The sequence below is a fragment of the Harpia harpyja genome, chromosome 9 (genome assembly GCF_026419915.1).
Source record: "Harpia harpyja isolate bHarHar1 chromosome 9, bHarHar1 primary haplotype, whole genome shotgun sequence".
Taxonomy (NCBI): Eukaryota; Metazoa; Chordata; class Aves; order Accipitriformes; family Accipitridae; genus Harpia; species Harpia harpyja.
Genome location: NC_068948.1, coordinates 5,596,761 through 5,610,518, shown reverse-complemented (window position 1 = coordinate 5,610,518; position 13,758 = coordinate 5,596,761). Strand labels below are relative to the sequence as shown.

At 41.4% G+C, this 13,758-nt stretch overlaps 1 protein-coding gene across 5 annotated transcripts in view; it reads left to right on the top strand.

Annotated features, from left to right (window-relative positions):
• CMIP (c-Maf inducing protein) overlaps positions 1–13,758 on the top strand; it is a 137,809-nt gene that overhangs the window by 97,312 nt on the left and 26,739 nt on the right. For 3 of the 5 annotated variants that reach the window (XM_052797270.1, XM_052797271.1, XM_052797275.1), the window contains exons 4-9: positions 3,672–3,833; positions 5,011–5,052; positions 7,721–7,783; positions 9,241–9,321; positions 12,652–12,797; positions 13,400–13,504. In XM_052797270.1, coding sequence (XP_052653230.1) covers positions 3,672–3,833; positions 5,011–5,052; positions 7,721–7,783; positions 9,241–9,321; positions 12,652–12,797; positions 13,400–13,504 — 599 coding nt within the window. The remainder of the gene's footprint in view (positions 1–3,671; positions 3,834–5,010; positions 5,053–7,720; positions 7,784–9,240; positions 9,322–12,651; positions 12,798–13,399; positions 13,505–13,758) is intronic. The other 2 variants (XM_052797273.1, XM_052797274.1) reach the window with 1 other exon arrangement.

Here is a 13,758-nt window from a genome sequence, read left to right as displayed (position 1 = left end):
GAAAAACCTATGAAGATGTTACTTAAAAAAGCTTAAAGGTGTCCTAGGCTCTCCTGAACTTTCCATTCACAGCAGTGTTCAGGAGCTTTTGAGCACTGATGGCAAAAACCACTGCTTACAGATTTTTGTCACATTTGCTTGCTTAATAACACTGGAACAGTAGTTTTTCACATGTGGACTTCAACCCCTCCTCCTCTGAAAGAGGATTGAGACTTAGGTCTTTGGGTTTCTGCAAGACTTAATTAATTAGAGTGATTTGAGAATGAAGGATGCCCTGTCAGAGTCACTTATTCCCCGTGCTGCTTCTTCTCGTACTTATTAAATTCAGTGGTTTTGCTTTTAAAGTCGGCATAGCAAGATTTTGGAATGACACTAGCCCTGTGGTTCTGGCTGGTCAGTAACTAGGAGGGTCAAATTCCAAGTTGGCATGTGTTATTTTCACTCACATAAATTGTCGCAGGAGCTGCTGCTTTTACTGAAATCCCAGTGAAACTGGATTCCCACCCCAGTATTTTTCTTGCACATGCTATTAATGATAAATGTTGTGTGAGTATTTTCAGCAACTGAAGGCATCTTTTACACCTGCATCCAGGGGGACTGAACTCCTCACAAGTGTTGACATGCCTGTTCTCTGATACGGGTCTTTACCAGGCAGCTTTGCTTTTAAGCTCATGAGTGATTGTTTCTCCGTGCTCTGGAGTCGGCGCAGGTAGAATAGAGCAGATGGCTCGGTGTTGGCTAAGTGCTTGCTGATACACAGCAAATTGCTTCTGTAACTGACTGATAGGTTTCAAGCTTTAATTGAGGCTTTCAGCAAGGCGCTCAACAGTGAAAAGCATTCTGCTGAGAAAAACAGCAGCGTAACCATGGGCAAAGGTTCAGGATAGCAGAGTTCAACCCTCTTGGGGACGGCTCCTCTATTTATTTATTTATTTTCTGCTGCTTTCCCACCATCATTCAAGACTTCTGTAATGTCGCTTGCAGATTACAGCTCAATATATCAGTGCAGTGCAATCCTTTGTGCTGAAAACGTGAAGCAGAGACTGATAAGTTTGGATTTTCTGCTTGTGGCAGGCTCGGCGTGTCTGCAAAGGTAGCTGTTCCCTGATGCTCCCTTTGAGTCACTGTCTGCCTGGTCTGAGCAGCAGCTTTTGTAGGTCTCCCTTGCACAGCAGGGAGTACAGCTCCTGCTGTCTTTTCTCTTATGTACGTCAGCATCATCAGAATTTTAATTTTTTAATGGTCATCTCTAAAAAGGAAAGGAAACCTCCCTTGCTCCTCCCTCCCCCCGAGCAAGAGTGGATTTGACAGCGGAAAAAAGATGTTTGTGGTAGGGTTGTCTGAGCAGCGTCCTCTTGGGCAAGAGGGTTTCCTTCAGCAGCTGTCCCTCAGGCTGAAGGAGCTGCTCTCTGAAATCACGCTGTAACTCGCCCAAGTAAGGGGCAGCCCAGAGCAGGCAGGGATGCAATAACCCAGTGGTCTAGCTCTTGCACTCCCCCTGCCCCCACTTTTTATCCAGCTTTGAATTCTGCTTTGAATTTGATTTCTTGATAGTACAGGACCAAGGAATAAATTTCAGCTGAGCTAGCTTTGTTTAGTGTCCTCAAGTAGTCAGGAGTTGCTTCAAGTTACAAAGCTGGCTGGTTGGCTTTGAAGTTTAGATTTTATTTAGTGCTGGAATGGGTCTAACGAAAAGACCCTAAAAAAAAGCACTATATGAATAAGAGAAATGAAGCGCTACAATTCAAGTTTCCTAAAGAGTCCAAGAAATCTGTGATGATGGTAGAAGTAGTGCTGGTAGCTTAAAAACACTGATGGACCCCCTCTGCCCCAACAAGCTCAGAAATATAAAAATTTCTGCTCAGTTCTGAAATCCTAAACACATTTGATAGTGTCTGCAGCGTGTGTTTTTATGTTCCTTTAGCTTTTCAGTGGCTTAAAATGCACTGGAAGTGTGAACTACTATGAAGCGTGCTTTTGTACTTGCATGAATTTAATTAAAAAGATAATTGGATTGCTTTATCAGCCTTTACATGTCAGCCCAGTGCCACCCTCTTCTCCCCCTTCTAACAACGTTGACAAACCCAAGCCATCTGAAATCTGTATTTTTCTGTGTTGTCTCTTTTGTCGTGTTTCGGATAGGGTACAGAGGTGACTGTGTTTTCTGTTGAGCATTGGATCTGCTGCCACGGTGGGAAGGAAGCGGCTGATAAGCAGAGCCAGCCTGTTCAGATGGTTCCCGCAGGGGCTGCCCTGTGCGAGTGGAGGGGGAAATGCTGTGTAGCAGCAAAGCTCCAAAACAAAACAAAACAAAGCAGACCAACCCTTTGCAAAGTCCTCTGCCTTTATTACACTGATGATGAATAGCCCAGAATGTGCAGCTGAATCTGCAAGTTGCACAACATGGGCAGTTTTTACGATTTCCCTGGAAATGCTGGTGAGGAATGCAAGATCCATTTTTAGCGCAAAACGCTGATGTTTTCATGTAAACAGAGAAGTGCCCAGCCTGTGTTGTTTAATAAACCTGAGGATGTATCCAGACTTCTTGACATCCCTTTGACCAGAGGACCAGTTTCACACAGAGAGAGGAGTGGAAGGGCATGTGAACTAAACAAAATGCTGTGGTCCTGGCAGTTGCTCTCCGTCAGCCAGCAGAGCTCCTTCCCTGCCAGCTCCGTGGCCGTGCGGTGCCTCCAGTGCTGGCCGCTTTGGCAAGCCTCTCCTGGTTCTAGTGCACGCTTTGTGTTGTTTTTGGGAGTGGCGTTTTAATGCTCATCATCGTTTCCTTGAACTTGTAGAGTTTCATCAAGCCACCCCTGGGAATTTGGGAGGGTGGGTTTTCTCTAAAGAATACTATTTATAATACAAAGCAGCCTCTGTTCCAGTCATTTGTGGCAACATGGCTGCCGAGGAGGTAAGAATTGTCTTTTGCTTATCCCGCTCGTCTGTGGACAGGGTAATTGGTGAAATAGTTTGGGCACAGCCAGAAGTAATGCAGGGGCATGCAGAGGACTGGGACAGATGGGATTAGGCAGTCAGGAATGCTTCTCTTGAGAGTGGAAATGCTGTTGTGTGGAAGACTTGGAGACCTTACAAGTTAGTTTCTGTTACAACTGGAGGATGACAGCATGACTTTTCAGGATCCTTCAAGACAGAAAAAAAGCCTGTGGGTCTACTGGAATTTTTCACTTTGATGAGATTGATTTTGATTCATTCTGAGTGTGAATTCACCAATTAGCAATGCAGAATAAAGTATCTGAAGAATGATGTTTTGCTGGCCTTTCTCTCCCCCCCTTTCTTAATGACTAACTCCCTTTAAAAGGACCTTCAGCTTTGGAAACAGTGCAGTAGCAGGTATCTGTTAATAGCCTGAGGAATAAGGTGTCTGCAAGAGGAGATGATGGAAAGAAAGATGCTCTGGAGTTTGAAAACTTATTTTAAAATAAAAAAAGGGAGTCACAGTTTTTCATTGCTTCCATGGAAGAAATTGGTTTAGACATATGAGGTTTTCCATTTAAATGTTTCAAGTACAGCTTTTCAGCAAACAGAAAACGCAAAGCTCAAAATGCAAAGCAGCCCGCTTGGCAGTTGCTTGTAGGAAGCACATATCCAGTCAATTTTTTCAAGGGGTTTATGGTGATGTCAGTGTGACCCTTTCATTTTTCTTGCAGAAAAAGATTTACAAGTACAAGAAGGTGCTCAGTAACCCCAGCCGCTGGGAGGTGGTGTTGAAGGAGATCAGGACGCTGGTGGACATGGCACTGACGTCTCCACTTCAGGATGACTCTATTCACCAAGCACCACTGGAGATTGTCTCAAAGCTGCTCTCAGAGGTATGATCTCAGCAGTGTTCCTGCAAGACACTGTCACATTTAGATGAGAGACAAACAGTTAAAAGTTTGTGGGTGGGTTTTAGTTTAACTTGGGCTGTCAAAATTCTGCCTTTGAGTCTGCTCGTGACTTCTGCTGACTTGCGTGGAATTTGTACTTGCTGTGGAGAAGGAGAATTTGACCCATGTTAGGTAGATTTCTAGAAACAAAACAAAACACATTTATCTTGAGGCTTTGTTGTTGTTGTTGTGGATTATTTATGGTAATTTTATTATGGGTCTGATTCATGTCTTATTTCAAGTCAGTGGTAAAACTCCCCTTGACTTCTATTCCATTGGCTCTGTTTCCATGACCAATAATTCTTGTAGCAATATGTATATACCAATAAATTCATTGTGCAGCTATTTTATTATTACCAGTTCTGTCAAAGAAAATTATTTTCTTTCTTCAGAGGTATCCATCCTCCTTTTATAGCATTTATTTCAAATAGTTAACTTTTCATGGACAGGAAATGTAATGCCAAGCAGGTTTTTCATGTCTTGGTTCTGATGTGCAAAGGTTTATGATAAGCAAAAAAGTTGTTAGCTATTTTTCTTGCAGTAGGCAAAGATCTTAGCAACTCACAACTTTGTCACCTCTGAATGGATCGTGCTGCTGAGAAAGCCAAAAGCAAACTTTGGCATAGGTGGTAGCATAGGTGACTTCCAGTAAATTTATTGGCTTTTACTGGTTCCATGTTTGAAGAAGGAATTTCAGGAAAACCGAAGGAGTTAGTTTACTACCAACGAATGGTATACAACACCACAACAATACTTTTATTAATTTTCTTAGAAACATACAGCCTGTCTTAAGAAAAGATTTTTAAGAAATGTATCGCTAGCTTTAATTGAGACCTAGGCTGGCATCCTGGTGTTTGTAAGCTCAGCCTTCATGGCTGGGGTGGCTTGAATCTGAATGTGCTGAGGGAGAAATGGAAACTTGCACAACCCCTTGTAGCAGATAGTATACCACCTTCTTTAAGAGAATGATTTTAATTTGATGAATTTTATTCTGAAAATAAGCAATTGCAGTCTTGAGCCTTTCTGCTTGCGTCTGGTGGTAGCTAAGAGGATTGTGTATGCTGATGTGCCAACTCAGAGTACTCTTTGCTCATTCGTTTCTTCTATTCGACTCTTCCAGAACAACAACTTAACCACTCAAGACCATGAGAGCATTATTGTGGTGAGTATCCTTCTGTCAAAAACTCAGGACAAATCTGTATTGTTTGTCAACTTACATGAAAGAGCAAAGCATGTTGAGCATTAATTGTCTCCCCAAATGGCCTCTTTACTAGGCTACACAGTGCAATGTTAGTATCTATATATGCACTTTAAATAGCCAAAAAACCATCATTTCCAGATGTGCCCTATAAAACCCTTAGGCTTAGTAGTTTCCTGAGGGGCTAATGCTACCATGCACAGAATATCTCCATTGCTGATGGTATGTGAGCAAGTGATTGTTTTTGTAAGTGTGGATATGTGTATGTATCGCTGCAGTTTAACCCCCTTTTTACTTGATTTATAAAAATACCCTCTTGAACTTTTTACTTTCCTGTAGGTTGCATTTATTTAGACATAGAAATAAGTGAATCAAATGGCAGCTTTCTTCCTTGTGCAACAAAATTATAAAATCTCAACAATTTATCAGAGAGGTGGAACTTGGTTCCCCATCAGTGTAATTTAATTTCAGTCACTGGCAATTTCCAGGAGATTTTCCCAGTCAGTGATCTAATCTAGAACCTCAACACAACCTGATCGTATCACATCTCTGTGACTTTCTGCAAAATGACAAGGTGGCATGTAGCTGCCAGTAGGTGCGAATTGTGTTTAACTGCTGCTTCAGATACCATTTTAGCTGGAATCAGTCACCGAGATAAGTTTCTGAAGTGGCATTTACTTTTCTTTGAAATCTGCTATAGCTTTTGTTTTATTCTACTGCCAAGGGTAATTCAGGCCCCCAGTTACAACTGGTCGTTTTGGAGGAAGGAGTTTTTAATAAAAGATGTAAGGTGGCCCTGCTGTGAGCAGGAAAGTTGGACCAGGTGGCCTCCAAAGGTCTTTTCAGCCTACATTATTCATCAGTTCTGGGTGATGGCTTCTTCAGTTCAAGTCCTGCCCCTCTGTAGGTTGTGCACAAACCATTAAGGAGACGGCAGTTTCTGGTCATTGATTGCTCACTGCATTTACACAGCTAACCTGTGCTATTCTTAGGAAGTATTGCTAATACTGTGTGTTCATGTAGTATCTTAACGGTACACGGTGATTTGCTGTGCAGATGGAACCAGCTTTCCTTCCCTAGATGGTCCTGGAACAGATCAATATTACAACTGATGCCTTCCCGGCAATGCGAGACAGCAAGTTTCTGCTTGTAACCACAGCGCACATAAGGAAAATACAGGGTGCTTTCATGCTGTTGCTCTTCCACACTGACTGTACAGGTGGAGCCATGACTGGCTTGACAGTATCTGTTGTGGTTATTCCCTGCATTCAGTAAGGACCAGGCTGAAACAATAAAGCTCATTTTTCTTAAGCTGACAACCAATCAGTTACATCTCTGATGCAGTGATCCACTGACAGTTACCGCACAGGTGTAAACACTTGGTGATTTTGCAATACATGGCTCCTGTGGTTTGGCAGGTCTTATAGCAAACACTCCAAAAGATGGGTTCAAGGAAGATCTTTAGCTCAGGTGTTGGATGGGTAGCAAGGATATTCTAGTCTCACTGAGTAGTGTCGCATTCTCCATTAGTCCACTGTTGCTGGACCACCACCAGAGGAAGAGTGAATAGTTGCAGAAGGATGGCACACAATAATAAACAGAAACTTCACAAATGTTACAAGTAACAAAACCAGATCTTTGCAGATGTGCTTGGGTTTCATTGTTAAAATTCACGTTAATCTTGAACTGTTTGTGTGTGAAAGCGGCTATTGTGAAACACAGTCATAGCAAGCAGACTTGCCGGGGCTGAAATCCTTAAGGAGACAAGAGAGAGAGCGAGCAAAAACCAAAGCAGGCTGCCTTAGTAAAACTCCAGATGCCATCCAGATAAAATATCTGGTGTTCAGTTGCTTAATACAAAATGTCCTAGCTGCTGTGTTTAGAATCTTACTTTTAAATGGGTACTGGGAATCCCTTTAGCTCAAGACAGGAAAAGCCCGGAGGCACCATCACATAGAGAGAATACATTATTCTAGTACCATTTTCTAATTTGCAAAGGAAGTAAAAACAACATAAGTTCATTACACCCTCAGTGGCAGGTATGACCTCTAATGTATTTACCAAGCATAAGCACATTGGTTTGTGTAGCAGCAAAGAAGGAATTGTTGATCTCAGCTTTCACAAAGTTAGATGCTTGATTTTGATGAATAGGGTCCTCCAAGGTAAGAACAGTGCTATGCTACTTTTAGTGAGTTACTTCTCAAAAAAAGAGCTCAAACTCTTTCATAAAGGGTGTGTGTGCATGTGGTGTTTTTCAGTATTTTCTTTTAGGGAGATGTTATAACTGAAACAGTGAGCCAGATTCATCCTTGCTGTAGTACATCCTCAAACAATTGGTCTGCTCCTGTTTTCATTTAAACCATTATAAAAATTGTATTCCTTTGCTGTGTTTTATGTATTTACACTCATGTAGTTAAAAGGAAAATTTTCCAGAGGATTCATAGCAGAGGTGAGCTTGAGCTTACACTTCAGCGTAAAATAAACACACAGTCCACTTCTAATTTCTCTATTGATGCTTTTGTCCTTTTTTAAAAGTAAGCTTTTTTTTTTTCAAGAAAAAATATTTCCCCACAAAATGCTTACTCCAGTTGCAGTCCTCTGATTAAATTTTTCTCTCTCTTTCTTTTTAAAGGCAATTGCACCTTTGCTGGAAAACAACCATCCTCCTCCTGACCTCTGTGAATTCTTCTGCAAGGTATCAGAACAGCTTTGCTTTCTGAAATCTCGTAGTTGTATATGAGTGTAATTCTTTGAGGGGGGTGGTTGTTCTTTTCTTTAACTCCTTACCTCATGCCCAAACTGATTTCAGCTTTTGGTCAACAGCCAATGATATTGGAATAGTTAACAGCACCGTTATGATAAATAGATCCATATCCTTAGTACATCAGACTGTACAGTCCTGGTACTCTGTGAGAGTTAAAATCTTCAGACTCCCACACCTCAGTCTGGGTACAAGAAATGTCCTACTGCATGTTCTATTTAGCTAATGCAAAATCACTGGAGTCACTGTGTTCAGATGAGTTGGTAACGTGATGCACAACTCGGCCTTAATGGTATTATGTCATTGGGTAATAGCAATGGGAAGATCATAAGGACCCATCCTCTCTTCTGGTAAATCCATGCTTGTGCTGCATTTGGCATCCTTTCCATAAACTCCTGAGTACTTTGGATTGCAGAGCTTCTGGATTTGAAGACTACTTTTCCTCTAGGCCTGTTTGTGTTTCAGTTTCAAGTCTGCTTAAATTTGCTTACTGATGACTGGGTATACATTTGTCAAACATTCTGGATGCTGCTTATAATTCCCATCCAGAGGTATTCAGCAGCAGCTTCTTCCTACAGAAATTAAGTCCGAGTTTCAAAAACACCTCTGACTTGCATTTTTATAAGCCAGTCTTAGGGTCATATCTAGCCTCGGACTCAAGGCACTTTTATTGCTGGGGTTTTTTTGCCTTTGGTTTCCATCAGAGGTGGGTACCTAATCATCTTTAAATGTGTGGGATGGGCTGTGTATAGTTGCAGGAAGGGAAACAGGTTATGGACTTTTCCTCTTCAGAACTGAGATGGACAAGGCTAATGAGAAGTCTACTGTATCTTCAAAATTGACCCTGCCTTGAGCAGGGGGTTGGACCAGACGACCTCCAAAGGGCCTTCCCAACCTAAATTACTCTGACTGATATATTATGATTGCATGTTTTAGCCTGTGATGGGAGAGCGGCTTGTTGGTACCCTCCAAGATCCACCACAGGTTTTTAGCCTGGATCCCAAGGAAAGGAGGTTTATGCCATTACACTGCCTGTGTCTACATATCTTTTTGTCCCCAGTCCCTTTACTTTTGAAACTGCTGGCAAGTTTCAACCAAATTTGACAAAAGGGGTAGAAGTCCCCAAAATACTACATTCCAGGGAGTTTTATGAAGAATAGGCAGTAGGGAAAGGAACTCCTGTACGTCATGAGCTCCCATGGTAATCTTCTATTAGATGCCAGCAAATCCATAGGAGAGAGCAGTGTTACGAGTACGCTAGTCCCAGGAAAGATTAATTTAGCTCTTGGATTTTGTTAATCTTGGGGTAATCTATGCATGGGGTGTGAAGCCAGAGGATACCCATCATCATAATTTCTGCAGCTCACAAAATGACTTGTTGCTCATTACAGCACTGCCGAGAGCGCCCGCGGTCCATGGTTGTGATAGAAGTGTTCACACCAGTGGTACAGAGGATTCTCAAACACAACATGGTGAGTGCATGTGTTACCGGGCACTTGGTCAGTTTGGAGAAGTTTTACTGGATACCTTTCATAATTTGCAGCTGCCCTGTTGCCTGTAATGAACAAAGCTCTGTGATACCTAAATTTAACCTCCCAAACTGTGAATACTGCATTTAACTGTGTGTTGCTTTATAAATGCAGAATTAATAAGCATTCAGTGGGACTTCCAAAAGCATCTAAGCAAAGCCATGATTTGAGGAACGCTTCTTTTGGTAGCAGTGCCAGCATATGGAGCTCCAGCTCTCTCCCACCTGGCTCTTGGCTCTTTATTTACTCCCTGCATGCCATCCTTGTAGTTGGCTCCTTATTTACTCCCTGCATGCCACCCTTGTAGTTATAATGGTTTAGAATCAATTAAATAACAAAAGCAGAATAGGGACTTTGTTGATTTTGAGCTGAGGCCCTCAACATTTTTTCTTTAAGACAGCCCCAGCTCTCTGGATTTCCATTTTGCTTTAGACTCATGTCCAGTGAGTTCTTACCTAGGTTTCCTGAATTTCCTTACGCTTTTCTGCTATTCTTCTTCCTTCTTGTTCCAGGAATCATGTACTCTGTCATTTTATGGTTGTTCTCTCCCAGGCTCGCTCTCTTTTCATTGCCGATGAACTCCTTGCTAGTGATTGAAATAAATGCTAGGAGACTGCCCTGCCAGATTTGCTCTCTCCACCCTGTATACCAGATTTCCCCCCCCCCAACTCTGAAGATATTCTTACATGATCCATACTCCTTTCCTAAGAGAGGTCTGGGTGTTTACCAGCCCTCCATCCTTTGTGGCATATTAAGTTTCCTGCCATGGAAATTTTACTTCACAATGCTGTGGCAAAGAGTAACAAATCAATAAAATAAAATATTTAAGGCAGTTGACTTGGCTGTGATCTCAAGGATGGGTCTCATACCTCTGTAACTACACAATCAACTTTTTTTCACTAACTGATATAATTTTAGAGACTATCCACTGTTGTGCTGTGTATAGCATCGACCCAGTATAAACCAATTCATATTTCTTATTTTTACAACAGTATTATTATTTAACTCCTTGAGTTTACAGAACTAGGTAGAAAGCGCAAGATGGCAAAAAGGTCGTATTCCTGGCTCAGTGCCTGCACTCTGCAGACATGTAAACATTTTTGAATATTCTGTAGTGTTCAATGAAACATTCTGTAAATGTTATTCTTGGATTCCAGACTGATTTTTTTAAAGCATCCAGAGCTCTTGAGGGGTCTCAAATAAAATCTAAATGCATAGTGTAATGCTTGTATTTGGTTAGCTTCAGAGAATTGGGTATATTTACCATACTTAACATTTGCAGATTGAAAATCAACATGTCTGTACCGCAGTGTGTAGTCAGAGAATTTACGGTGTCATATATTAATTGGAGTGGATTTGGGCACTTTACAGCTCTCCAGGGACTTCTGTACTGAATAGTCTTTTAGAGAATGTGTGTGCACGCGCATGTAAATAAAGTTATCCTTTAGGGGGGACAGTGTTGTTGGCAGTAAATTTCATAACCTTAGGAGGCCCCATGCAACTCAGTGTACTTAGAGCAGGAGACCTAGCTGTCTGTTCCCACCTTTGCTGCTAATTTGCTCTGTGGTCTTTGATTAGTTCATGACAAGTTTTGTTCCACAGTTTCCCACCTATAAAATGGGGAAAGAGTGCTTCATTTATCTATCATTTTGAAATCTCAAAAGAACAAGGATGGCTTTTTGTCTTGCTGATACTACTGGTTACAGGCAGGACTGGAGACTATTGTATGCTGAGTTGTTTGGGGAGTGCTCAGCAACCTGTCAGTACCTTTGAGTTTCAGCTGTTTGTAGGCTCAGCCCAAATGTTCGAATATAAGCACTATTGGGGGTTTTGAGGGTTTTTTTGGAGCAAACAATATTGATAGCATGTGTTGTTCTGTACCTGGTATGGTGACAGGGCATCATATGATAGTTAGAGAGATATTTTATTTTAGAGCGGTCAGCAATTACATCTTCTTTATGATCTCTTGGACTTTCGTTCTAACTTCAGTTATGACACCTGCATGGGTTGAAAAATTTAATAAATTTCAACTGCAAAAGCTATCTCGCAAGGAGTGTTCATGAAATTAAATGGCACCAAATGATGTATGAAGCACACGTGGTCTCATGCCCTTGAACCAAGTGTATTTGCACCTGCCAGGAGGAGTTGTTAGAAGTTTAATGATTTTAATTGTAATACCAACTGTGGAATCACCCGCAGTCCCTTTGCTGGGTAAAGTTACCAGGTAGCCATTCAGTACTAGCAAAGAGTGATACTTACACTTGAAGGAGACATTGTTCTGCCTAGGCTTGTATTCACATTTTTGGTAATTTTCTCTAGCTGTAACACCTATGAGATGTTAGTATAGGTTCTGCTATAGAAGTGCCTGAAACCAAAATAAGTAACAGAAGGTTTCAGTGCTTTGGGAGTGTATCTTCCCTTTTATAGACCACCAGTTCGTTACCACTTGTGGCATTTCTTTAAAATTTCAGTTGCCATTTATTTTTTCAGGATGACTCTTCTTCCACAGCCAGCTGCCTGAGGGCTAACTGGGACGGCTTATTTGTCCTCAGTGGGCCTTGTTCACTGCTTGGAAATTTAGCTTTGTTTTGTAGTTCTGTAACCTGTGTAATAAGGTTACACCTGTGTAAATGTGAAGAAACGTGCTGTGGAATAACATGCACCAGACAGCAGATTTTACTCCTTTCACATCTAAAAATAGCAGATGATGTGAGGAGATGCAAGATTTCAGTTAACAGGTGCCTTTCCAACTGCAGGATTTGAAGTAAGTGACTGTTGAGCTTACCTGTCAAATTCACATTGTAGCTGGAGTAAAATCCCTGGAGAAAGAACTGATCTCTGGTTTTATAGTTGATCACTTATTGATCACTTGTCAAAAAGATTTCCTCTAAAAGCAGAATAGATATGATATCATACATGGAAGTAAAAAACTATTTTTGAGTTGCATTTCTAAAAACTGCCATTATGAGTGGGAGCAAAAATGCAAAACAACAAAAAATGCATTTCAAAATAAAGGTATAAAGTGAAGTGTACAAAAGAAATGTAAGTGCAGGTAGGATTTTTTTTTTTTCTTTCATTAAGCATGTCTTTTGTTTCAAGGTGGGTATGGGGGAAAGAGGAGAATTGGAAAGCATGTCATTATTAGTGGGAAGAACGTTACTTCAGCATGCAGTGATACTGTGCTCTTGAAGTTCTCAGCATAATAACAAAGTGAATTTGGTTGTGTTTGAGTTGATTTCTTTTGAAAACCCACAGTTTTGACGTACATTGCAGGCATGTTTCACCAACTTCACTGAGTCTCTCCTTTTTGGACAGGATTTTGGGAAGTGTCCTCGATTGCGGCTGTTTACTCAGGAGTATATTCTGGCTTTGAATGAGCTGAATGCTGGAATGGAGGTGGTGAAGAAGTTTATTCATAGGTAAGTTACATTTAATTTATGGTGTATTTCGAGTCTTGTGCACGTGCTTCGCTGTGTTACTTCTCCCAGCCCTGCTCATGTCTTAACTAGCTGTTAAGAGTAGCTGGTGCTTTTTAGTACTGGCAAACAGCAAGTAGATTAGAAGAGTCCATGAGGCAATGTTCCTAAAGTCTCTCTCTCTCTCTTTCTCTCTCTCTCTCTTTAAAAAAACACCTAATTCTCAGATATGGCTGGGGTTTTCTGCCTAGTTACACACTGGAAGCAAATGGACTTTGCTGTGTGTACATTCTTTTCATACATTTAGACTCGGAGCCTCTACAGAGAGATTCCCATTAGCTTTAGACCACATAATGCTCAGTCATGTGTGAGATTTGGGGGGGACTGTAGAGATACCACATCAAATAAACTGAGGATGCAGCTTAGCCTTGTTCATAAATAGGGCCATTGGGTAGGGATTTACAGGGTTAAAATAACTCTCTGTTATGGCCCATCTGAAGATTCCCCAAGGCTGTCTATCCAGTTCTGGCACCTCGTTCTGTCTGAGTGTTTTTGCCCACAGAAATCTTTCTCACAATGATGTCATCTTGGTTTTTGTTTTTCAGCATGCATGGTCCAACTGGACAATGCCCCCATCCCAGGGTCCTGCCGAATCTTGTAGCTGTCTGCTTAGCAGCCATTTATTCGTGTTACGAGGAATTTATCAACAGGTCAGTATGAATTCCCAGCTGACCGCATGTTACTCACTTCCAAACCCATGGCATCTGTAAACAAGATTGGTGTGAGCATGGGTGTAGGTATGTGAGAGCGTGTCTTCATTCTCACTCTGCTCATTGCTAGCGTTACATGTGGGAGTTCTGGTCAATCACATGCATGTTTTCGTACATATGTGATTATATTTGTTACACTCTATGTACTTGAAAACCTGAAAGATGCTGAACCTTCATTCACTTGTACTCACTGT